At 44.7% G+C, this 25,120-nt stretch overlaps 1 protein-coding gene across 2 annotated transcripts; it reads left to right on the top strand.

Moving 5' to 3' along the window:
- Nucleotides 1-3,533: 3,533 nt before the first annotated feature.
- Nucleotides 3,534-23,334, top strand: crld2 (Cysteine-rich secretory protein LCCL domain-containing 2). Of its 2 annotated transcripts, NM_001173596.1 has the most exons (13): nt 3,534-3,648; nt 5,572-5,956; nt 8,988-9,106; nt 12,070-12,202; nt 13,865-13,980; nt 14,464-14,741; nt 14,863-14,990; nt 15,079-15,209; nt 15,337-15,380; nt 15,493-15,565; nt 17,469-17,544; nt 20,366-20,496; nt 21,546-23,331. In NM_001173596.1, the coding sequence occupies exons 2-13, from the start codon at nt 5,687-5,689 to the stop codon at nt 21,595-21,597; spliced, it is 1,551 nt and encodes a 516-aa protein (NP_001167067.1). In that variant the 5' UTR covers nt 3,534-3,648; nt 5,572-5,686; the 3' UTR covers nt 21,598-23,331. The 2 variants fall into 2 exon arrangements, with proteins under 2 accessions (NP_001167067.1, XP_045563901.1); XM_045707945.1 differs by lacking the exon at nt 3,534-3,648 and having other exon boundaries at nt 4,938-5,956; nt 21,546-23,334.
- The last annotated feature ends 1,786 nt before the right edge of the window (nt 23,335-25,120 follow it).

The following is a 25,120-nucleotide window of genomic DNA, read 5'->3' as shown; positions in this document are numbered from 1 at the left end:
TTAGTCACTAGTGGAAACAAACCGTGGCGACCAGGATTCGAAGGATCTCCCCCCTCGCCAAATAAACTCCAAAGCAGGGGTACGAGCAGAGCAGGAGGGTGTTCTGAAATACCCCCCCGTGCTTCTCAGTGTAGCGTGGCACCTGGACAAAGGCCCCATTCAGTCATGGTTGGAATCCTGTTACCTGAGTTTTAGGAAATGCTGGAGATCTCCTGGTCCATGGTGGATTGCATGATAATGAAGAGCAGTGCTTGAACTGACACAGATGGGAGGATGTTTGAGTCACCTTTCTCATTTGGCTTTGAACCCCCAGATACAGTCTAGGATGTGAATAGTCCCCTGTCGAATTAAATCTGTAAGGACTCAATTCTATCTGAAGTTTGATTCTGAAAGATCCTCTTCCTCTGTCCACCTCTCTTCCCACAGGTCTCAGGGAACAGTACCCTCTGGTGGACATAAATCACACAACCATCAAGCCTGTAGAGATTGTTTGAACAGGTTTAGACTTTGCCTTCTTCATGCCACCATTCATTGTAGAGAGATTTTCTCATCCTCTGACCTAGCTGTCTATTGACACATGAGTGGTAGTGCTTGGGCACCTGGGCACAGTGTTTAAACTGCTGAGTTTCACTGAGGGTTTCTCGGGTGATTTGAGTAAAAAAGAAGAGGCCTTCAGCCAGTTGCACACACTGTGGCCTCTTAGGCCAACAGAGGGGTTTCACATAGAAAAAAGTAAATCACCGGATTAAGTGTTCCCCGTCTCTCACTGCTGCTAACCAGTAATGTTGCTGTGGTTACCGTAATGTTGTTTATTTTGGCCTTATCAGAGCAGTACAGCAAACATTTGTATGATTGAGGAGTAATGTAAATACAGTATATGTGCTGGTTTCTTAGCAAGACGGTGGTGGAGGATGTAGATATTTCTAGCTTTACAGCACTGGCACTGCAGGCCAATCATGGGAGGCTAGGGGGTCAAGGCTTCCCTCTGAAGGGTAGAAGAAGTAGGACAGGGTACCCTCTGAAGGGTAGGAGAAGTAGGACAGAGTACCCTGTTTGTGAAATTCTTTCAGGACAGGTGAAGGAATCATTTGTTGTTTTTAAAAACCATCAAGAGGAAATGAAAGCAGGTCCATCTCCAGACAGAATATTAGTCCATGGAGCTCCTACATCAAACATGGAACACCTGAAAGCCATTATTTATTTTAGGCAAGCGTCCCAGAACTACTATAACGACAGGGGAGATGTGTTAATAATATGGGCATAAGACTTACATACATGTACATTGAGTATTCAAAACACTAAGAACACCTGCTCTTTCCATGATATAGAATGACCAGGTGAATCTAGGTGAAAGCTATAATCCCTTATTGATGTCACTTGTTAAATCCACTTCAGTCAGTGTAGATGAAGGGGAGGAGACAAGTTAAAGCGTTTTTAAGCCTTGAGACAATTGAGACAGATTGTGTGCCATTCAGAGGGTGAATGAGCAAGACTAAATATTTAAGTGCCTTTGAAAGGGGTATGGTAGTAGGTGCCAGGCACACCGATTTGTGTAAAGAACTGCAACGCTGCTGGGTTAACGCTCAACAGTTTCTCGTGTGTATCAAGAATGGCATACCAAAGAACATCCAGCGAACTGAACAGCTGTGGTAAGCGTTGGAGTCAACATGGGCCAGCATCCGTGTGGAACGCTTTCTACACCTTGTAGAGTCCATGCCCTGACGAATTAAGGCTGTTCTGAGGACAAAAGGGGGTGCCACTCAACATCAGGAAGGTATTCTTAATGTTTTGTCCACTCAGTGTATGTGCAAGATTGACAAGCCCAGAAACGCATAAAAGCCACCGCAACAGCTTTCTGATGTCTCTCACTGGTTTATTATACCTGTATGCAATAAAACGTGGATTCTGGTAAAAGTCTTTTGAAGAAATTGTTTCTCAGTCAGAGGTAATTTACAAATTGTAATTTATCAGTGGTCTGGGTTTGATCTGATAACTTTTGCTTTGTCTTGGCTCTGGTGGAGGATTGGAGAGAGACTTTGTTAAATGGAGCAGAATTCTCAAGTCATTTTCAAATCCCTTTTGATAAGATTCATTCCTTGTGAAATTCGCAACCTAAATGTTTCAGAGCAATATCAACTTTATGGAGGAATTATGGGTAGAACAGTTTTAGCTCTTTAGGTCACTGTGCAGCTGGCTTTTCTTCTGCTAGGTAAATAACAGCGACAACATGATGAACCATCTTCTCAGCATCACACATGAAGTCTCGGCTTCTCTGTTACCGTGCCAACCCTAATCCATGTCTGGCGGGTCAACACCCCTCGTGTCCGCCCGTGCCAAGTGTCATAAACTTTTGTTTCTTCTATGTAACATGTTTGTTAGTGCATCTTTCATGTGCTGCTGCTGAGTCAAATGAAGGCCAGCTGACATCTCTTTTTCATCTCTCTCTGTGGTCTCATGTGGCTGTGTGTTTAGATGACAGTCAGATCATGATGGAGTACTACCATGCCAAGTACCATGCCTTTACATCCACAGGTCTGGGTCAGTACAGAAGATGTAGGCATGTATGCTATACTTTACATGTGGAGTGTGATGTAGAGGTTGATGATGCAGTGTGTGAATCACAGTGTGTGTAAAGTTCCACCTTGGATTCCCACTCTGATGGGAGTCTTGGTCTCCATACCTGGGGGTAGAAATGTGAATTCCCCATGGGTTAAGTCATCCTCACAGAGACAATGCTGAGCTGTACCAGAGGGAGGGAGATAAAGAGACTGCTCTGACAAACTGGGTACTTGGTACGATTGTGAATGAAGTGTTTGCACATGTGAAGAGAGAAGAGCTAGTAAGAGCACCACCTATTCTTCATTCCTGTTTGATTTACAACTGTTCTGTTTTAGAACCAAATTGCCCTCCACTCTGCTATGGAAATAGGACATTCTGTCATGGCATACCTTGAGTGGCATCAAAGCAAGGCATCAAAATAAAAAGCCAACAAGTGACTAGTTGTTCAACCATAAACTGATATCATACCAGCTATCATATCATATGAAGGATATATTACAATACAGCTATAGAGAATTATTAATACTAATACAGTTATACACAAATTACATTATCACTATCAAAATAAAGCAAATTATAATATCGTATGTGGAATTATTCATTATATTTGCATGTATCCGACTATAATGATATACAATCAGGCAATAATCTTTGATAGGCTAATGGTAATTATCGATGAACTGTCTTGAAGAAACTCTGGCAAAGCTTTTGGATTGGAAAAGAAACAGAAAAGTTATACAAAACTCTTACGCATTTCGATTGCTCTGGTTCGTAGTGAATTACATACTTTGTGTTTTCCTTTCGACATCAATCGTCAGAGCGCAGGATGCTTGCCAAGAACATAGCCTTCTTGAGGAGGGAGCTGTGGGAGTGACTAAAGAAAGAAGAGTTAAGATTTGTTTCCCTCCTCGCTCGTTCAGCGGGGTCTCTATATAAAGCACTGCGATGCCGTGGTAAAGTTAATCAAGTCACAAAGTTACTCTGCCCTCTAGGACTGCAGCTCCACTTAAGCACCAATTTAGCAAACGGGAAATACTCAACCGGCGCAGAAGCTTTTGGATAATTGCCGGATAATTGCCAGTGATTGAGGTTAGCATGTTTTTCTACATTTAATCTCATGTATTCTGCACCATCTATTCACCATGTAATCTTATGCTTTTGGGTGCCACTGAGTTCAAATGTTTTATAATGTTCAGATTTGATAATATGTTAATGTATTTATCAAACAAATGTTTTCTTTCATCAATGCTGTTGTTAATGAATTAGCCTGTCATGAAATACTAAATGTTTCAATATTGTCTTGAACATTGTTATAACACATGCAAGTGCAGTGCTCCAGCCATCATCACTGTCCACATTTCCGCTTCTGTGCTATAATGTCAATCCCAGGTGTCAATTCCTAGAGAGCAATTTAATGACATTTCTGGGTTTGACATTGTGGGGAAGTATTGGACAGAAGAGCTACTGCAGAGCCACCAGGTGAAAGCCCACCAGCTCCTGTATATGTAAGCATGGTGGCCAGTGTGTGTGTGTGTGTGGCTGTGGCTGGCTGCTCTGTCTGTCACTCAGGTATAACATTCATGAGAATGATGAGAAAGGCCCAGAAATAAAGGCTGGTGTAGGTTTGGTGTGAGAAGGTAGGCAGGGACACAAAGAGAGGGCCAGAGGGGTTTGGTGGAATGGTTGGCTGCCTCAGGCCAGCCGGCTGGCTCCCATCGCTGGCTGTGACTGCTTGGCTCTGACAGTGTGTTGACACAGACCGGCCGTCAGACCTCAAGCCGCCGTTCCAGGCTGAGAGAGAGAGAGAGAGAGAGAAGGAATTGAAGGATGCAGGGAGCAGTGCTATGACTGCTCTCTCTCTCTCTTTCCTTCTTTCTCCCTCTGCCATGCCTTCTCCTGCCGGCTGATTTAGTAGCCCTGCTGTTTGTCTTCTCCTGGCCAATGGGGTTGTGGCTGAGGCTGGGAGCCTGCCTTGTGCCCTGTGTGCTGTGGCAAAGGAAGATGTGAACCACACACTACCTCATATTCATACTAAAATCTTCTGTTTTAGTAAAGAACTCTGCATCTGTCTCTTCCCCCCTCTCTCTTTATTTGGCTTTCTCTCCCTCTATTTTCATCTCTCTATCAATCATTTTCTCATTAACTAATAACCTTTTTCTGCTGTAGTTCTTCCCTACTCCCTCTCTCCCTCTACTGTTTTAGATTGTGATTTTGCAGGTTAGCCAGAGGAGGATCAGAGAGAGGTCACAGAGATGATGGACTTCTTTTTCCGGGAGAGTGAACCTGACTGATTATTCTCTTTCCACCCAGATTATATATCACTCTGGAATACAGGGTCATTAAGGACAATTGATGGCTTTAATGAAATATCTGCAGTCATGTTTACTGATAGATCATAGTTCCAAAGGGGCTGTGTAAGACTCTGACAAAAGAAGAAACTAATTAACAATGTGAATTTCCTTAGTCACTGTGTTGAGCAATCGATGTAAGATAACAATTTGTCATTATTATGGATCTGAAAGTATATCCCCAGCTAATTGCTGAATTATGATAGAGCTGAAAAGAGCTTTGAAAGGATTTGGCCAAGCTGAAGATGATCAGGTACAATGTGGAGATTAAACTGATGAGATATTGTCTGACTACTGAAAGCCTTGTAGTGAGAGTGTATCCTTGGATATGGAGTAATACCACTCATTTAATTGCCTCACCTGTGAATACTACAGTACTGTGGATAATTGTTGCAAAATCTCTCGGGACTCCACCTTGTTCTTGTGGTAATAGTTATGCAACTTGTTCTCAATGTGGTGAGATCTGCTGTGATATCATTTCCGGACTGATGTATTGCAACCAGTGAAAATGCCTCAACTAAAATGGTTCAATAGCTCTAGTACAGTTTCCTATGGCAAAAACCAGGGTTCTCTGGCGTTAGCTCAGTCGTCTGTCTGGCCATGTGCTTTGCTCTGTAGCCTGCTTTGTTGGCTGGCCGGCTCACAGTGTGTTTTCTCCCAACAGCATCGTCTCTGCTGCGCTCAGGACCAGAGCTCACACAAGGCTGCCCACTGTAGTCTGCCCAGCCTATCCAGAGCCCTAGACACAGACGCCCAGAGACCCGTCCCAGAGACCGGAGATGACTGCTGCCATGCCCTGCTGGCTCTCAGCCCTCACCCTCGCCCTCCTGGTCCTCTCTGCCAGGAAAGGAGCTGCCCTCTTCCTGCCCGACTCAAATGAGCTGAGGCAGCTACTGAGCCGGTACCAGGATGACCAGAACAGCACCGATAACACAGCGGGTAGTAGGACCCGACGGGCCATCCAGTGGACAGACCGTGGGGAGATTCTACAACTGCACAACAAACTGAGGGGACAAGTCTACCCCACCGCATCCAACATGGAGTACATGGTGAGAAATGCAATCCTGAAATGTACACTACTGTTCAAAAGTTTGGGGTCACTTAGAAATGTCCCTGTTTTTGAAAGACAAGCAAAAAAAATGTGTCCATTAAAATAACATCAAATTGATCAGAAATACAGTGTAGACATTGTTAATGTTGTAAATGACTGTTGTAGCTGGAAACGGCAGATTTTTAATGGCATATCTACATAGGTGTACAGAGGCCCATTATCAGCAACCATCACTCCGGTGTTCCAATGGCACGTTGTGTTAGCTAATCCAAGTTTATAATTTTAAAAGGCTAATTGATCATTAGAAAACCCTTTTGCAATTATGTTAGCACAGCTGAAAACTGTTGGTCTGATTAAAGAAGCAATAAAACTGGCCTTTTTTAGACTAGTTGAGTATCTGGAGCATCAGCATTTGTGGGTTCGATTACAGGCTCAAAATGGCCAGAAACAAAGAACTTTCTTCTGGAACTTGTCAGTCTATTCTTGAGAAATTAAGGCTATTCCATGCGAGAAATTGCCAAGAAACTGAAGATTTCATACAAGGCTGTGTACTAATCCCTTCACAGAACAGCGCAAACTGGCTCTAACCAGAATAGAAAGAGGAGTAGGAGGCCCCGGTGCACAACTGAGCAAGAGGGCAAGTACATTATAGTGTCTAGTTTGAGAAACAGACGCCTCACAAGCCCTTAAATGGCAGCTTCATTAAATAGTACTTGCAAAACACCAGTCTCAACGTCAACAGTGAAGAAGGACTCCGGGATGCTGGCCTTCTAGGCAGAGTGCAAAGAAAAAGCCATATCTCAGACTGGCCAATAAAAAATAAGATTAAGATGGGCAGAGAAACTCTGCCTAGAAGGCCAGCATCCAAGAGTCTCCTCTTCACTGTTGACGTTGAGACTGGTGTTTTGCGGGTACTAAGGTGAAAAATCCCTAATTGCTCCAGGGTTGCCATTGATATTGGCTGACCCCCCCCCCCCCCAGTTGGGATAGGAAAAAAACAAAACACATTTCCAATTCACAAGTGTGAAATAGGACAAATATAAGCACCCACCAATGTATTATTACTAGATAGTACAGAGAGATGGAGGTAAACATCAACATCAGTCTCTGTTGCTCAGGAAATACCAAGGTCTTATGTTTATGAGACAGTGATATAATGTAGGTGAGTGTTTATAGGCTCCACTTTCAATGGGAGGGTTTTGGTTTTACTATTGTTAGGTTCTGAACAAACAGAGTAAAAACTCATGGACATCTAGAAAAAGCTCAAACCAAGTTTATTCACCCACTGGTTCATACAGCTGCAAAGACAAAGACATGATTACACAAGAACAAATATTTATACCTTCCTTCTAGGCGCAGTCAACATCTAGACAGCCAATACGTCTCTGTTGCTAGTCAAGAACTTAATTGGTTCCTCTCACTGGTGTAGTCATGGCCCTGCCTGATGCAAGAATCTTCCTGGGTGTGGAAGTATATGTGTGTGTAATAGGACTGTTCCTTCTCACTTCATCTGACCTCAGGCCGACTTCCTCACCCTGGTCCGCAACTGTCCTACCTTATCAGTGACTGAAACCAGACTGTTTTCCCTTTGCTTCCCTCCTTAGGCGCCATGATATTTAACAATACCATGTTTTGACAGAATGTAAACTTTCTGCATTCCCCTTGTCTCACTCAGTAACTTTCCCTACACCAAGGTTCTATCCACCCTACATTGATCCCCAACATATACATTCATTATACATGTAAAGTAATCAATAAGTTCGAATATGGTAACATGAATAAGTATATTTCAAGCTAGAACCCAACACCACAACAATCTTCTCTCCTGGAAAAGATGAGCTCATGGTAGTCAACTGCTTGCAGCCTGGAGAGGAGCTGGCTTACTGGGAGGATAATTACACTGACTCTACACTACCTGCTGGGAGTCAGACACTGCAGAGAGGGGTGAATGAGGACAGGGTAGGCCAGGGGAGGACAGAGAGAATGAGCGAGGCCAGAGTGGCCAGTGGAGGAGAAACAGAGTGCTACATGAAGGAGGGATGGATAGAGTGGAAGGGGACTATGGAGAAGAGAGAGCACTGAATGTTATTGAGAGGGATAGTGTTTATGGAATGTGGTGACGGGGTAAGAGGGTGTGCTGAGGTTAAGGTTATTATAGTTTAGATGGACAGACTCTGGGGGGGGGGTTGATGTAGTACAGATGTACTACTGACAGTGTGATGTCTGTGTGACTGTGGTATGGTGTGGTCTGGCAGGAGTGGAAGGGCCATGAAGTCTCCCTCTGCCCTGTTCTTCTGTTCTCTGCCAGGCCTCAGCCAACAAGCTTGGTTCTGAGGACAGGACTGGGGGTATAGCCGAGCTGGCATAGTCATGGGCATGCATATGTATGTGTATGTATTTGTATGTGTGGTGGTGTTGACCACCAAGGGCCTGGAAATGTACTGAGGAGAGACACTGTGAGGCGCCACACTGTACGAGTCCTCTCCTCCCCCTCCTCCCCCATATCCTAGTGGTGAGAGTGGTGGCAGAGATGAGGTGCATCCACCCCCTTTCCACCCTCTTCCACGGGTAGAGAGAGAAACCCGCTCAGGAAATATGCCTAATTCAGCTGTGATTGCTGGGGATTTGTAGTGGAGCGGGGCCAGGCGCTGCTCCACTCACATTTCCTGGGCTAAAGCTAATGTTTTACTTGTATCCAGATCAATTTCAGCTGCCTGGGAAGGAAGAGGGAGAGCAGAGGCCTACAAAGGTAGCTAGCGGTTAGGTAGGTAGCTAAGAGGAGACAGGAGGAGCATTATTATATGGAGGGGATCTACCTGGTGGCCTGATATTAAAGCAGCTGGGCTAAGTCTAGCTGTGGTGATGGCCATGGATAAAGGTAGTTCTGATGGGTCTGTCTCACTGTTCACTGATCATATGTTGGAGTGTGTCACAGGAGTGTGGACCCCTTTGCTGTCATTAATGTTACTGAAATGTGTGAGTTTTAGTGTTACAACTTTTTTCTAACAGTGTTATTTGTCTGTTTCCAGGTCTGGGATGATGAGCTGGAGAGGTCAGCCACTCACTGGGCAGAGGCATGCCAGTGGGAACATGGACCTAAGGACCTGCTCATGTCCATCGGTCAGAACCTCGCTGTTCACTGGGGCAGGTAAGACAATATGACACACACACGAATGCGTACACACATGTACACTTCACACACACACACACACACACACACACACACACACACACACACACACACACACACCTTATGCTGTCTGTGCCTTATGCTGTCTGCTACTGAGTCTATGTGAGTCTGTAGTGTGGCTGTTGTGTGTGGATGTACACTGAGTGAACAAAACATTATGAACATCTGCTCTTTCCATGACATACTGACCAGGTGAAAACTATAATCCCTTATTGATGTCACTGGTTAAATCCACTTCAATCAGCGTAGCTGAAGGGGAGAAGACAAGTTAAAGAAGGATTTTTAAGCCTTGAGACAATTAAGACATAGATTGTGTATGTGTGCCATTCAGAGGGTGAATGAGCAAGGCAAAAGATTTAAGTGCCTTTGAACGGGGTAAAGTAGTAGGAGTCAGGGAACAGTTTCTCGTGTGTATCAAGAATGGTCCACCACCCAAATCACATCTAGCCAACTTTTGGATGCCTACGGGAGTGCAGCTCCCGCTCAGCCCAGTCCAAGCTCTTCTCTGTCCTGGCACCCCAATGGTGGAGCCAGCTTCCCCCTGAAGCTAGGACAGCAGAGTCCTTGCCCATCTTCCCGAAAACATCTGAAACCCTACCTCTTCAGACAGTATCTTTTTTCAAATGTTATTTAGTTTTTATTGAGGAACACAAAGAAAGTACAAATTAAGTAAAAGAACAACAAAAAAGATCTGTCAGTTACAGCGTGCATCATACGTTCATCAGATTAGTTACATCGACATCCTCTTTGAATTAGACAATTTTCATGTACGAAACCCATTTTTCCCAGTATTCCTGACCTCTCTCCTGTTGAGTTCTTAGAGCAAAGGTCATACGCTCCATGTGGTGTATTTCTTTTACAATATCTATCCATTGTGTCACGGTGGGAGGGTCTTTTTGCAGCCATTTCCTAGTGACAGCCTTTTTACTTGCTGCCAGTAGGACCTTCAAGAGGTACTTTTCTCTGTGTAAGTCATCAGGTATTTCACCCAAGTACAAAGAAATGAATGTTTGTTCTATGTCAAAACCCATTAACTTTCCAATGTTAGATCTTATCTCTCCCCAGTTTGTTTCGATTGCGGGGCAGAACCAAAATGAGTGATCCACCCTTGATAACCCGCATTCTCTCCAACAAGGGTGTAGGGAGCCAGTCCGTTTTGATTTCAGTTTAGGTGTCATGAAGAAACGTATAACATTCTTCCAACAGAATTCTCTCCATGACCTTGAGTTGGTGGAGCTTTGTTGAGTCTCAACTGAGCTACAGCCTTCCCTGTAGCTCAGTTGGTAGAGCATGGTGTTTGCAACGCCAGGGTTGTGGGTTCGATTCCCACGGGGGGCCAGCACAGAAAAAAAAAGTATGAAATTGCATTCACTACTGTAAGTCGCTCTGGATAAGAGCGTCTGCTAAATGACTAAAATGTAAAAAAAAATGTAAATGTAAATATGTTCAACCATGTTGCATCAGTTATTTGAATGTTAAGTTCCTCCTCCCATTTCTGTTTAATATAGTTTGTAGATTGTTTCTTTGAGGATTGAATACCCAAGTAAAGATTGGAAATATTTTTTTTGAATATCCCCAAGATGTATGCGTTAGTGAATACTTGGATGCATTTCTGAGGTGCTCGAAGGTCTATCACTTTTATCTCCCTTAAGAAATAGTGTTGAACTTGTAGGTATCTGTAAAAATCTTGTTTATCCAAGCCATGTTTTTTACTTAGGTCCTGGAAGTTCTCTAGGTCCCCATTCCTTATAATTGTACTGAATGATGTGATGCCTTTCTGCGTCCACTGTTTAAATCTGCTATCCTGAGTTGCAGAGATGAAGGTGGGGTCGTATGGGGGCAAACTCAGCAGTTTGACCTCAGCAGTTTGACCTGATTTTGCTTAACTACCTTAAACTATGTCTTAAGAGAGAAATGAATCCACTGATTTTGTCTAGGTCTCAGTTGGGCTGACACAAAATAATATTTTAGGCTCTTCAAACAGTATCTTAAATAATCCTCCTCCTCACCTTGACCCCCCCCCCCCAACAATTTTTTTTGGACCCCCCCCCACATACACACTCCACCTCCACTTCTAGCTCTGAGTCTACTGATAACTGTTATAGAAGAAAAATGTACTTTCTATTTGTGTGATATGTGGTTGTCCCATCTTCAGTAACTATCTTAAGATGAATGCATTAACTGTATGTTGCTCTGGACAAGAGTGTCTGCTAAATGACTAAAATTAAACATTTAAAAACATGGGCCAGCATCCTTGTGAAAAGCTTTCATGCCCTGTCAAATTGAGGCTGTTCTTTTGGGGGGGGGTGGAGTGCAACTTAATATTAGGAAGGTATTCATAATGTTGGGTATACTCAGTGTTTGTGCTGTGTGTTTGTTAGTGTATTCAGAGCATTGCAGCCTGACAGTGGGGCTCTTTGTGTATGACAGTGCAGGGCTCCCTCAGCAGGTGCCATTCCAGGAATCCGCTTGCTCGGGCTGTCACAGCCCCCCTCTCTCCCTCTCTCCCCCTCTCCCTTTCTCTCTCTTCTGATACCGGCTAGGTCTGTTTTTCTCCCTCTCCACTGTGATTTTGTAGTCTCAGCACTTTTCAATACCGTAAAAAGAGATGTTTACAATAAAGGGCCATAATTGATTCGACAGGCTGTGGAGCCGTGTTTAGTTTTTGTAATTTTTTCTCAGCGCGGCTCGTGTTCCTCAGTGTTGGAGGGAAACAGGCTGTGAGTGTGTCTGTGTGTCTGCTGGGTCAGAACCGGACTAATCAGTGGAGGCCTGAGGGGAGGCTGGTGCAGTGTGTCTCAAGCCCAGTCAAAGCACCTGGCAGCCCCCTCAGATATCCCTCATGTGGCCCTGGCAGCTGGAGGTCCTCCTGTATGAGCTCTGTGCTGCTGAGGCTGATGCTGCTCTCTCTGTGTCTGCAGGTACCGCTCCCCGGCCAACCACGTCCAGGCCTGGTATGATGAGGTGAAGGACTACACCTACCCCTACCAACATGAGTGCAATCCCTGGTGTCCCGACCGCTGCTCAGGGCCCATGTGCACCCACTACACCCAGGTGAGTCTTGGCTGGGGGAGAAAGGGGTTGGGGGTTCTGAATTTGGAGCTTTGAGTTCATGAGTACTTCCCTCAACAGTTCCTCCATGAACAGCATACCACATTTGGATCTAAATCCATATGAAATAATTTTTTTTCAGATTTCCTTTGAACTAATATAGATGATCTGTGTATGAGCTTGTGCAGTGTTCAAGGTCATATGTCTCCTCTCTACCATCAGTGTATAATAGACAGCACGTGACTTTTAAAGGTGATGCTGCTGCAGGTATTCAGGTCCTGTGTAAAAACAACGTGTTACCTGCAGCCTCTTCAATGGGTGTCCATTAACTAAAAACAGGGGGAGTGCTTTAAACAGTGTGGTTACCATAGGACCACATGGGGGCACAGTAATGTAGTGACAGGGGAAGATATGTGCTGCCTCAGGACCATTAAACCATCACAGCAGAAAGGGTGAAACAAAGGGTAAGAAAGAGGAATAAACAGAGGGGAAGAGAGGGACAAGAGGGAGAATAGTTGGGGTCCAAGCATAGTTGGGGTCCAATCCCTATCATAACACTGCTAAGCTAGGTTATGCTAGCCCCTCCGGGTCAGTATCCTCACAGTCAGTCTCTGGGATGATACAGAGCTTTACCACAGGCCCCAGCCCTCATCATCACATCTCTGTGTATGCTGTAGTTGTGTAGCAGTGCGGTGTCTATGCTGAGTCATTGTCTCTAAGTCAATACTGCCTGTAGCCTCTCACTGGCCCAGGAAAGGGACACACATTCCTGAAAGAGAGAGGGGAGGAGTGAGAGTCAGAGAGAGATAAAGAGGAAGGAGAATTAGGGGTACAGGGGGAAAGAGTGGTATTGGAGTCATGTAACAAGCTCTCAGTAGTAGGACTGCCTGGTTGTCAAATCCATAGGTGATGCCTATAGCTTTACATTTAAGTAATATAAAAAAAACTGTATTACTATAGTACTTGTTATTTTTCACTTTTGTATTTGGCGTTTGATTTTTTTACTGTTATTGTACTGCATTGTTGAGGAGAGTTAGCAAGCAAGCATTTCACTGTACCTTGTGCATGTGACCATTAAACTTTGATTTGATTTGATTTAACTCCATCTCCATATTGACAGAGGAACTGGGCCTGTCCAGAGTTGTCTTTGTTCGGTCTGAGCCACTGCCAGTATCATTTATTTACATTATTAAACTGGATCATGAGAATGATCACAGAATGTCGCAGGAAACAAACTGTGGTCACATTTGACGTCTATCTCCCTCTGACTGGGGCCTAATGAAAGAGCAGCCTCTTCTAAGGGCCCCTGTGGCCCCATCAATCTGCCTCCAACACCCCAGCATGGGAGCCACTTCCCGTGGCAGGAATGAGGGATCTATGAGTGAGAAAAGGAAAGAGGGAGGTCTACAGTGACGTGGTGCTTCCTACCAATGTGTCTGTGAGGCTCTTTCTCTGACCTCCATAGCCACCCATGACAGGCCCTTTCAAAGGCTGCAGGGCTCCAAATCAAATAGTTTTAGCTTGTAGAGTTGTCTGCACTTTTATGTGGAGCTGAGGAACTGTATCAGTGGAGATGGATGTGTGGTCATAGAAAGACCAACGAGTCAGCAATGCGAATATCCTTTTATAATAACAATGTTAATGGAAGTGTTGTCTTCTCTGCAGCTGGTCTGGGCCACCACTAGTCGTGTGGGGTGTGCAGTGCACGTGTGTCCCAGGATGAACGTGTGGGGGGAGATCTGGGAGAACGCTGTTTACCTCGTCTGTAACTACTCCCCTAAGTAAGACCAACTCACTAACGTTACTCTCATTTCCCCAGTCATTCACACATCACGTCTCCAGTGTTCTGTTTTACATACTTCTTACCACCACATGGGGTGTTTATCTAATACCAAACACTTTTGAGGGCACATGTCAGGATATGAATTTGTCTGTCCAATGTTACAGTTAAAATGTCTGTCTAAGAAGTATTTCATGGCACATTGAGGCCAATTCTGAAATTCCAGCAGAAGTTCAAATATAAAAATAATAAAGGAAAGGGAAAGAGAAACAGGTCCTAAGCAGAATGTTCCAGACAGCCCTCATTTAATTTCCAGAGGGACAGCGTGTGTGTTTTCATTATCCAGCTGGACTCAGGGTTTTAAGAGTGTGTGATAATGTGCAAAGAACATGTGAATAATTACAAGGCCATGTGCCGTGACGGCTGAGTGCTGATTAGTTTCCAGCCAGTCATCCTGACCACTGTGCTCATTCCTCCTCCCCAGGGGAAACTGGATCGGAGAGGCCCCTTACCAACATGGGCGCCCATGCTCCCAGTGCCCTCCTAGCTACGGAGGAAGCTGCAGGGACAACCTCTGCTACAAGGGGGACTCTCAGCGTTCTGAGACTGAGGACATGAATGAGGTGGAGAAAGCTCAGATTCCCATGTCACCCCGCACCACCGCCAAGCCTGTCCCCAGACCCAAACCCAAGCCTGCTGCTCCCAAGAAGCCCTCCGCTCCCAAGCCTTCCACTCCCAAGGCTCCCACCAGCACTTTCCTGGGTGAGTTTGACTAGTGGGAATCATGGTTGGGGGCTTTCAGAATTGACTGTTTGAATGTAGTGTTTGGGAAGGAATGCCACTGAAATCCCTAATTGACCAGTAATTTATTTGTCTCCCACAGCCCAAAACATCAAGTGTGAGACCAAAATGCGTGACAAGTGCAAGGGAGCAACCTGCAACAGATTCAACTGCCCTGCTAACTGCCAGAACAAGAAAGGGAAAGTGTGGGGGACGCTCTTCTATGATGTGGTGAGTCTCACACTGAAGTCCAACATTTCACACTATACATTTTGTATGCCTGAATGTGTTTCTCAGGATTCTTTTTCTGTTTTTCCAGCAATCAAGTATCTGTCGTGCTGCTATTCATTATGGCATCATCAATAACAATGGTGGTCTGGTGGACACTACAAGGAAAGACAAGTTGCCATTCTTCGTCAAGGCAACAAAGAACGGCATTGAGTCATTCAGGTAGATATTTCTGGCAGTCTTTATTTTCTGTCGTCATTCTGCCTGCTATGCTCATTCATGGTTTGTGAAATGAATGATTTCCTGAAATGTAATGGTCTTCTAATGTCTGGCTTTGATCTCTTGACAGTAAATACAAAGCCGGCAATGCATTTGTGGTGTCCAAAGTGGAAAGTAAGTCAAACGTTTTCCAGAATAAGTGGATCATGCACACCCTTGTTTTTAGCTTCTTCACCTGATGACTATTGCAGCTGTTAATGGCGTATGTCTCCTCTCTGTGCCACAGGACAATCAGTGGACTGCTATGCAACAGTGGCGGAGATCTGCCCCTTCAAGAAGCCCTACTCCAACTGCCCAAGGTGCCTAGCTCCTCTCCCCCCACCATGTTTCACACGCACAACAAGAAGTGATGACTTGTGAATTAAGGGCTTTGCTTTGTAAGCAAAATCTAATTAGAGTCAGATTCCTGCTCTGGGCCAAATTCTTTAAACCTTCAGTACAAAACCACTGGAATCTCCTAAACATGCAGACTCTGCTAGAAGGAAGCATCAGTCTTTCCTCTGTTCTACAGAAGTTCTACGGAAAATGTGTCAGGGTTATTCATAACATGACATACAGTCGTGGCCAAAAGTTTTGAGAATGACACATATTAATTTTCACAGTCTGCTGCCTCGGTTTGTATGATGGCAATTTGCATATACTCCAGAATTTTATGAAGAGTGATCAGATGAATTGCAATTAATTGCAAAGTCCCTTTTGCCATGCAAAAAAAACATTTCCACTGCATTTCAGCCCTGCCACAAAAGGACCAGCTGACATCATGTCAGTGATTCTCTCGTTAACACAGGTGTGAGTGTTGACAAGGACAAGGCTGGAGATCACTCTGTCATGCTGATTGAGTTCGAATAACAAACTGGAAGCTTCAAAAGGAGGGTGGTGCTTGGAATCATTATTCTTCCTCTGTCAACCATGGTTACTTTCAAGGAAACAGGTTCCGTCATCATTGCTTTTCACAAAAAGGGCTTCACAGGCAAGGATATTCCTGCCAGTAAGATTGCACCTAAATCAACCATTTATCGGATCATCAAAAACTTCAAGGAGAGTGGTTAAATTGTTGTGAAGAAGGCTTCAGGGCGCCCAAGAAAGTCCAGCAAGCGCCAGGACCATCTCCTAAAGTTGATTCAGCTGCGGAATCGGGGCACCACCAGTACACAGCTTGCTCAGGAATGGCAGCAGGCAGGTGTGAGTGCATCTGCACACACAGTGAGGCGAAGACTTTTGGAGGATGGCCTGGTGTCAAGAAAGGCAGCAAAGAAGCCACTTCTCTCCAGGAAAAACATCAGGGACATACTGATATTCTGCAAAAGGTACAGGGATTGGACTGCTGAGGACTGGGGTAAAGTAATTTTCTCTGATGAATCCCCTTTCCAATTGTTTGGGGCATCCGGAAAAAAGCTTGTCCAGAGAAGACAAGGTGAGCGCTACCATCGGCCTGTGTCATGCCAACAGTAAAGCATCCTGAGACCATTCATGTGTGGGGTTGCTTCTCAGCCAAGGGAGTGGGCTCACTCACAATTTTGCCTAAGAACACAGCCATGAATAAAGAATGGTACCAACACATCCTCCGAGATCAACTTCTCCCAACCATCCAGGAACAGTTTGGTGACGAACAATGCCTTTTCCAGCATTATGGAGCACCTTGCCATAAGGCAAAAGTGATAACTAAGTTGCTCGGGGAACAAAACATCGATATTTTGGGTCCATGGCCAGGAAACTCCCCAGACCTTAATCCCATTGAGAACTTGTGGTCAATCCTCAAGAGGCGGGTGGACAAACAAAACCCCACAAATTCTGACAAACTCCAAGCATTGATTATCCAAAAATGGGCTGCCATCAGTCAGGATGTGGCCCAGGAGTTAATTGACAGCATGCCAGGGCGGATTGCAGAGGTCTTGAAAAAGAAGGGTCAACACTGCAAATATTGACTCTTTGCATCAACTTCATGTAAAAGCCTTTGACACTTATGAAATGCTTGTAATTATACTTCAGTATTCCATAGTAACATCTGACAAAAAGCAAACTTTGTGGAAATTAATATTTGTCATTCTCAAAACTTTTGGCCACGACTGTACATTACATTTAGCTAAATGGCAAATTATTGCATAAATCCTCCATTTCTCATTGTTGCAACATAAACCATGGGTCTGCCCATTCAATCGTATTTGTCAATAATAATGCATTCTCAATGTGTGTCTCCCTCAGAGTGTTCTGTCCGGCCAACTGCAAAAACGAGCCATCCTACTGGGCTCCGGTGGTTGGGAACAGCTTCTACACAGAGGTAAGTACTGGACCTAGTCACTGGGTATACAAGAATGGCCTCACCACGCCTGTCCTGTCCTCCTGACCATGCTGAAAAGCTGAGAGGTCATACTGACAGAGGACAATAAGTTTGTCCCAACTGGGCCTGCCAGACAGATACACCTCAGTGTGTCTGCTCCCCAGAGAACTGTATCAGATGAGCTTCAAAGCTTCAATGCCATACAACTCTCATACAACTCCATACAACTCTCCTTCCGTGGCCTCCAACTGCTCTTAAATACAAGTAAAACTAAATGCATGCTCTTCAACCGATCGCTGCCTACACCTGCCCGCCCGTCCAGCATCACTACTCTGGACGGTTCGGACTTAGAATATGTAGACAACTACAAATACCTAGGTGTCTGGTTAGACTGCAAACTCTCCTTCCAGACTCACATCAAACATCTCCAATCCAAAGTTAAATCTGGAATTGGCTTCCTATTTCGCAACAAAGCATCCTTCACTCATGCTGCCAAACATACCCTCGTAAAACTGACCATCCTACCGATCCTCGACTTCGGCGATGTCATTTACAAAATAGCCTCCAATACCCTACTCAATAAACTGGATGCAGTCTATCACAGTGCCATCCGTTTTGTCACCAAAGCCCCATATACTACCCACCACTGCGACCTGTACGCTCTCGCTGACTGGCCCTCGCTTCATACTCGTCACCAAACCCACTGGCTCCAGGTCATCTACAAGACCCTGCTAGGTAAAGTCCCCCCTTATCTCCGCTCACTGGTCACCATAGCAGCACCCACCTGTAGCACGCGCTCCAGCAGGTATATCTCTCTGGTCACCCCCAAAGCCAATTCCTCCTTTGGCCGTCTCTCCTTCCAGTTCTCTGCTGCCAATGACCGGAACGAACTACAAAAATCTCTGAAACTGGAAACACTTATCTCCCTCACTAGCTTTAAGCACCAGCTGTCAGAGCAGCTCACAGATCACTGCACCTGTACATAGCCCATCTATAATTTAGCCCAAACAACTACCGCTTCCCCTACTTTATTTATTTATTTATTTATTTTGCTCCTTTGCACCCCATTATTTCTATTTCTACTTTGCACTTTCTTCCACTGCAAATCTACCATTCCAGTGTTTTACTTGCTATATTGTATTTTCTCTGCCACCATGGCCTTTTTTTGCCTTTACCTCCCTTATCTCACCTCATTTGCTCACATTGTATATAGACTTATTTTTCTACTGTATTATTGACTGTATGTTTGTTTTACTCCATGTGTAACTCTGTGTAGTTGTATGTGTCGAACTGCTTTGCTTTATCTTGGCCAGGTCACAATTGTAAATGAGAACTTGTTCTCAACTTGCCTACCTGGTTAAATAGAGGTGAAATACATTTTTTAAAATGTTTTAATCTGACTGGAACACTGACCTGATTTATGTTGGACAGCAGATGAGTGAGGTCTAGCCCCGTTGAACACTTAAGAGACTGTGGCCTGAGGCGACCACGAGCAAATTCTGAAAAGCAGTGTGAACACAGTCGGAATGGGAGCACTGGTGATGCTGGCCTGGTAATGGTCGCCAGTAATGTCTCTCCCAGTGCTGGGTTCGACCACACACAGCTGCTCAGCCCTGGCTGGCTGGCTGACTGACTCATAACTGGCCCAGAGATTGCATGCCTGAGGCCTGAGGTCTGAGACATGGGACTGTGTCAGGAGAGGGCTTTAGGACCAGTCTCAGAGAGGGAGGAGCAGTGGGACACACTGTCACCTCTGTTATTGTCACATCATCTCAGTTCCTGTCAGATCACCTCTATCACTTCCTAATGACCCGAGGGCAAATCTCAAATGATACGCTATACTCCATACAGAGCGCTACCTCTGGCCAGAGACACATACGGCTCTAGTGACAAGGAGTGCACTATATAGAGAATAATATGCCATTGGAGACACGCCATATGTCATTCTAACATCACCTCTGGCCTAAGTTGCAAATTGCATGTGTAAGCTAATGTGAGACTGCAGTGGATGAAAGGAGTGAAACAAATAATGATGCTCCCCTGGGAACCATTTTGGACCTAAATTGACCCAGTTACATGAAGTTGATGTTTTAAGTGTTCTTGCCTCGAATGAACTTGTTGACTCTTGTTTTCCCCCAACATTATTTCACTTAGATGTAGTCCAACTGGACACATCAGTTTCCCAGAGATCTCAAATAGGGCCTAATGACTGTATTTTGTCAGGGCAGAGCCTGATTCTACCACTTAAACATTCACAGCGCCAACACTGAGCAAAACACAGCAGAAGGAGAAGTACAGGCCTATATTGACATGACAGAAGTCCCCAGACACCAGTCCGGTTCACCAGACACCAGGGAATGTGGCCTGTGTTAGGCTAGACTAGTGTGATGAATGAGCTTCCAGGTTAGTGATAAGGACCCAGGGTCTGACACGCTGGAGCCAGACTCAGTGCTTCGGACTGGGGGACAGGAGGCATCATACCCTGCCTCGGAACCATGTGTGGAGTGTACAGCTCTCTGCTGCTGTCTGTCATCTGTAATCCAGAGTGAGGCAGCAGTTTACATCCTGATAATAATGTGCCTGCCTTCAGCCTTGCTAATGTCATGCATGTGTACATGTACAGGATTTGTACAAATGGAATGCTCTGGAAACTAATACATTGACTGTATTTGGTGTGGCTCTGTGCACTGTATGTGCCTGCACTGTACCTAATACAAGAAGCTTTACTGATATAGTGAAATGGAATAATTAGCCATGATTGCTGTATCTGATATCATGAGAAGTATATTGAACCCTCTCTTCTGATTCCCCCCTCCCTCAGCGCTCCAGTATTTGCCGAGCAGCCATCCATGCCGGGGTGATCCAAGCCGGCGGGGGCTACGTGGACGTCCTGCCCCTGGATAAGAAGAAGAGTTACGTTGGTGTCCTGAAGAACGGCATCCAGTCAGAGAGGTGGGTGCCTGCTCTACCCTCCTCTTCCCCTGTAAAATACCCTTCCCTGCCCTCTCCCTTCCCTCACACACCCCTCCCCTGTCAGGCAGAGGTCTAGGGCTCAAGCACGGAAGCCATTGGCGCCAAGTCCATGTTTGGCACACAGGGGTGCAAGAGTAATGGTGTGGTTTGGTGTGCGGACGGCCCACACATGAACTCTTTGCTTACTTTACCCGGACATTCAATGGAGTGTGCAAAGTGCTACATGGCCAAAATCAGCTGATCTAGAGTACAGTGAAATCTAATGCTGAAATCAAGGGCCCCCTCACTGGGACCCTCACCTTAACCTTAGTGTGAATGAGGACATGGGCTGTCAGTGACAGGGAACAGTATGGTATTACAACCATGGCTATCAACAGTCAGCCCCTGGTGTGATAGAGACTGATCCAGAGGTTGAGTGATGACCCAGCTGTTAGGAAGTGGGGTGTACATGTAGCTGGTTGGGTGGACGGTTCTTTAATAAGGAGGAAATAATCACAGCCTATCCATTTACCCGGGAATGGAAAAGCTGTCGGCGGCTGACTCAGTGCTTCACTATGCAGGTAATTGCAGCCAATCTGCTGCCAATGGGACGGGCATCATCCTGACATTACTGAGATTGGCAGGCCTTCAAGGCCTCTCCACTACTGAATTAATAACAAAGCCGTCAGGCCCAGCACAGTAGTCAATAGTGGTTGTTGGAAAGATCACTCAGTCACTGTAACAGCATGGCTAACAATGAGCCAGTGTTTGAGTTTTCCAGATACGACCACTGTGATTACGCTACTCTTACTATAGGATGTCATGAGCAACTGGCTGACTTGAATTGGAGCCACACACGAACAATGACAAAAATACATTTGGTCCACAAAACAACTGACTGACTTGACAGCAATATGGTTTTTCTTATTTTAGTTATCTTTAGATTTATGTCACTTTATCTTAGTAATGAGTTGAAAGGACACTGGTTAACTGTTTGAGTTCATGAATGAATGCTCAATGTAACCGTCTTTCTCACTTCTCTTTTGCAGTAAGAGCAATCCAGAGGGTGGCTCGTTCCGTGTTTTTGCTGTGAGGGAGTGAGTCTCCTCCATCTCAGGGCCTCTCACTCATTGGTTCAGGGACTAACAGGGTCCCCCATCTGCTCTCAAGGGGCAGGAAGTGCCCACAGGTTCGATGCCATGGCAACTCCTCCCATCTGTCTCTGTCCCCCACTTTGGGAGGAAGCAGAACTTCCCGTTGGACCAACAGACACTTCTCCCTCTCTTAGCTAATAAACAGTAGCTGACTGCTCAATTCGGTGGCTAACATCACAAAGAACCCTTCTGTCTTCTCCTACCCTTCTCACCTTTAAACTCCAGATGTGGATATTTTTGTAAGATACACAAGCGGTAAATGCAAAATGATGTGTAACATCAAAGACCAATAGAACAGCTGGTGCTGGATCTCTGCGTCTTGACATGTAGTTAGATTTCAAATCAAATATGTCATATTTGTTTATATTTTATGTTCTTAATACAAAAGTCAATCATTGGTCTCCATACACAGGAATGTATATTGATCACTGTATTTAATCATTCTGTACATATTTAATTAATTAATTTTTTCCTTCTTAAATGGGTCTATATTGACAGTTTTATATGTGTTGATAATGTATTTTGAAGCTTGTCTCCGCTTTCCTAACCCATTTATGCTTTCATTGTGGTCTTTACCTTTGGCGGATAGGCCATGGTGCTTGAGTTAGGCAGACAGACAGAGACAGACAGACTTAGGGGTTGCGTAGGAAGGGAAGGGGAGTGAGGAGGAGGGGAAGGCATACCTCCAAGGAAAATAAACCTTTCCTGAATACAGCTTGTACGACTTCCAGTGTCAATAATGTTCAGACGATCTGGTTAAGGTACAAAAACATTGTAGCAATATTCTGTCCACGGTGAGCTCAGGAAGGCAATGGGAGCTTGTGTGGGCAGGGCTTTCAAAATGGTGGCATATCTGGCTTCATCCAAGGACATTCACAGATGAACGATGTTCTTGTTTGAAAAATTATTCCGTATTTATAATAGCTCACTGCTTTATTCCCCCCTTTCCTCTCTTGATGCCATGTGTTTTGATTGAATAAGAAAAATACTCTACGATAGGTTGAGTTTGTCCCCACTTAAGACAGTTGAATGTTGTAGGTTTTGTAGAAAGAGGGTCTTATACAGTCCAATGTGAGAAAGGTGTGCCGATTGTTCCTATCAGCAGGCTTCAGTTAGGATTCATGACTAGGTAATGATTTGTAAAATACACAGAGGATGCAGAACATGGATCTGTTTAAACCACTCATACCCAGGGATGTAATACATAGTTACTTATCCAGCAGGAAGGCACACAGAGGCAGGCTTCAGTTGGGGAATATCCTCTTAAATGCAGAGGCTTTGTCGTGAGAGGAGAGTAAATCTATGTAAATTGATGCTGGAGGTTTTGGGTCTCCTAAAGAAGGACATTAGGTATCCTCTATCTATCCCTAAGCTAGACTGGACAGCAGTGCAGCCATTCTCTCTTTGTTTTAGTTTTCATCTTTCTACGTTTTTTTTAGGCTACCTCAGGCTTATAGTACATGGGCAATCTTTAGGGAAATGTTAATGGTTTGTACAGCTTTGGAAATGGAGTGTAATACTTTGATTTGTCTTTTATGAACTGTTCTCTATGCTGTAAAGCTCTCTTTCTAAATATATGTGGTGTGTTATTTTGTTTGTTTGTATGGTGTTTATAGGCATTGGATGGGGTTTTTGTATTTTTTTTGCACAATTTGAAAATAATTAAAGTTTGAAATAGTTAGAATGTTTGTTTATTTTGTACGCTGGATATAGTAGGATACAATGGGTACATTTGCCTTGGTAGTAGGCACATGTTCCTTTAGCAATTTAGCATAAATACTTATTTCTCAACAATCCAACTACAGCAACACATCTTGTACAGCAACACATCTTGTACAGCAACACATCTTGTACAGCAACACAGCTTGTACAGCAACACAGCTTGAACCAGATCATATGACTGGAGCAGTCAGGTGACATGACAAGCATGCTAAGGTCCACAGCAGGCATGAATGGAATAGAGACCTAGGCCACCCAGGTTAGGCCTATTATCTTTGGAACAACTTCACCGACCACAGACACGATCTGAACTGGCCTTGGTCTGCCTCTGGTGGGTACAGACATGCAGGAATGGGGTGGAACAGATTCCCACTCAGTTAATAGGATCACTTATCCTTAGGAAACACAGAGATGCTATGCTGATACTGTAGTCCTGTAGATCTGAGTTAGCACAGTACAGAGATGGTATGCTGATACCGTAGTCCTGTATATCTGAGTTAGCACAGTACAGAGATGGTATGCTGATACTGTAGTCTTGTAGATCTGAGTTAGCACAGTACAGAGATGGTATGCTGATACCGTAGTCTTGTAGATCTGAGTTAGCACAGTACAGAGATGGTATGCTGATACCGTAGTCCTGTAGATCTGAGTTAGCACAGGACAGAGATGGTATGCTGATACCGTAGTCCTGTAGATCTGAGTTAGCACAGTACAGAGATGGTATGCTGATACCGTAGTCCTGTAGATCTGAGTTAGCACAGTAATGACACAAGTATGCTACTCAATAGATGTAAAATAATAATGTTAGACATTTCATCAGGGTTTCTTGCTCTTTGTACTTCGCAGCTTTCCACATTGAGAACAGACAAATGGAGACGCATTGGAAATAAGGACTCATGAACCATTGGAAGAATGTCTAAGTTTGAGATACACTCTTTAAGCAGTGGTACGTTCCGATTCTGTCATTTAGAAAGACATACAGTAGTAAGGACATGTGGTGTTACTTCAGCACACAAACCCAGACTGGGCCTTTGTTATTGACCTGATGTTGAGAGTAGAGAGACATCTGAAAAACACCTCAGTCTAACACTGGCAAGAGGCTGTGTTTAATCACTGGGCCTGGCATAATTTGAGAGAGAGAGGAGAAAAAAGAGAGGGAGATCAGCAAGGGCCTGGCTGAAGCTCGGAGCTAGGTCTGCTGATAAACAGCTGTTATTGGCCTGCCTGATGACTGTTTTACTCCCAGTGATGATGAAGATGGAGTGTCGCTCTCCACTCAACCTTTAACGACCCTCAAAGTGCAGAGAGAGAGGACCAAGTGTTATGCAGGTTTGTTCCAGTTTGCTCTTTCGACGCTCTTGGCACACGCCCGCGTCCGTTTGAATGTCATACAAATACATGTTTTTCATTTCCTCCCTGCTATGTTGAAGCTGAGGCTCTGAACGGCTGTTTATGTGTCTGTATGTGTGTCTGTTATCTCCAGAACACTAGATCTTGGCATAACGACTCCTGCAGGCTCACCCATCCAGCAGCCAGCTGCTCCTCTCCATCTCCCTGCTTCTGCTTAAGATTACCTTGCATCGTGCTGCAGACTGTTTGGTTGGGTTACTGTAGTAGTGGGAAGCAGCAGGGGATGGATAAACAAATAGGCCTCACTTGTCTTGTAACCCAGCCACTAATGCACAACAAACAGCAGGGCCTTCAGTGGAGAACCTGCAGCCTCGGCCCTTATCCTGCCCCACTGCAGCAGC

Source organism: Salmo salar, chromosome ssa26 (genome assembly GCF_905237065.1).
Source record: "Salmo salar chromosome ssa26, Ssal_v3.1, whole genome shotgun sequence".
In the NCBI taxonomy this organism is placed as follows: domain Eukaryota; kingdom Metazoa; phylum Chordata; class Actinopteri; order Salmoniformes; family Salmonidae; genus Salmo; species Salmo salar.
Note: the sequence above shows the minus strand (reverse complement) of the source record. Positions and strands in the feature narration are given on the sequence as shown.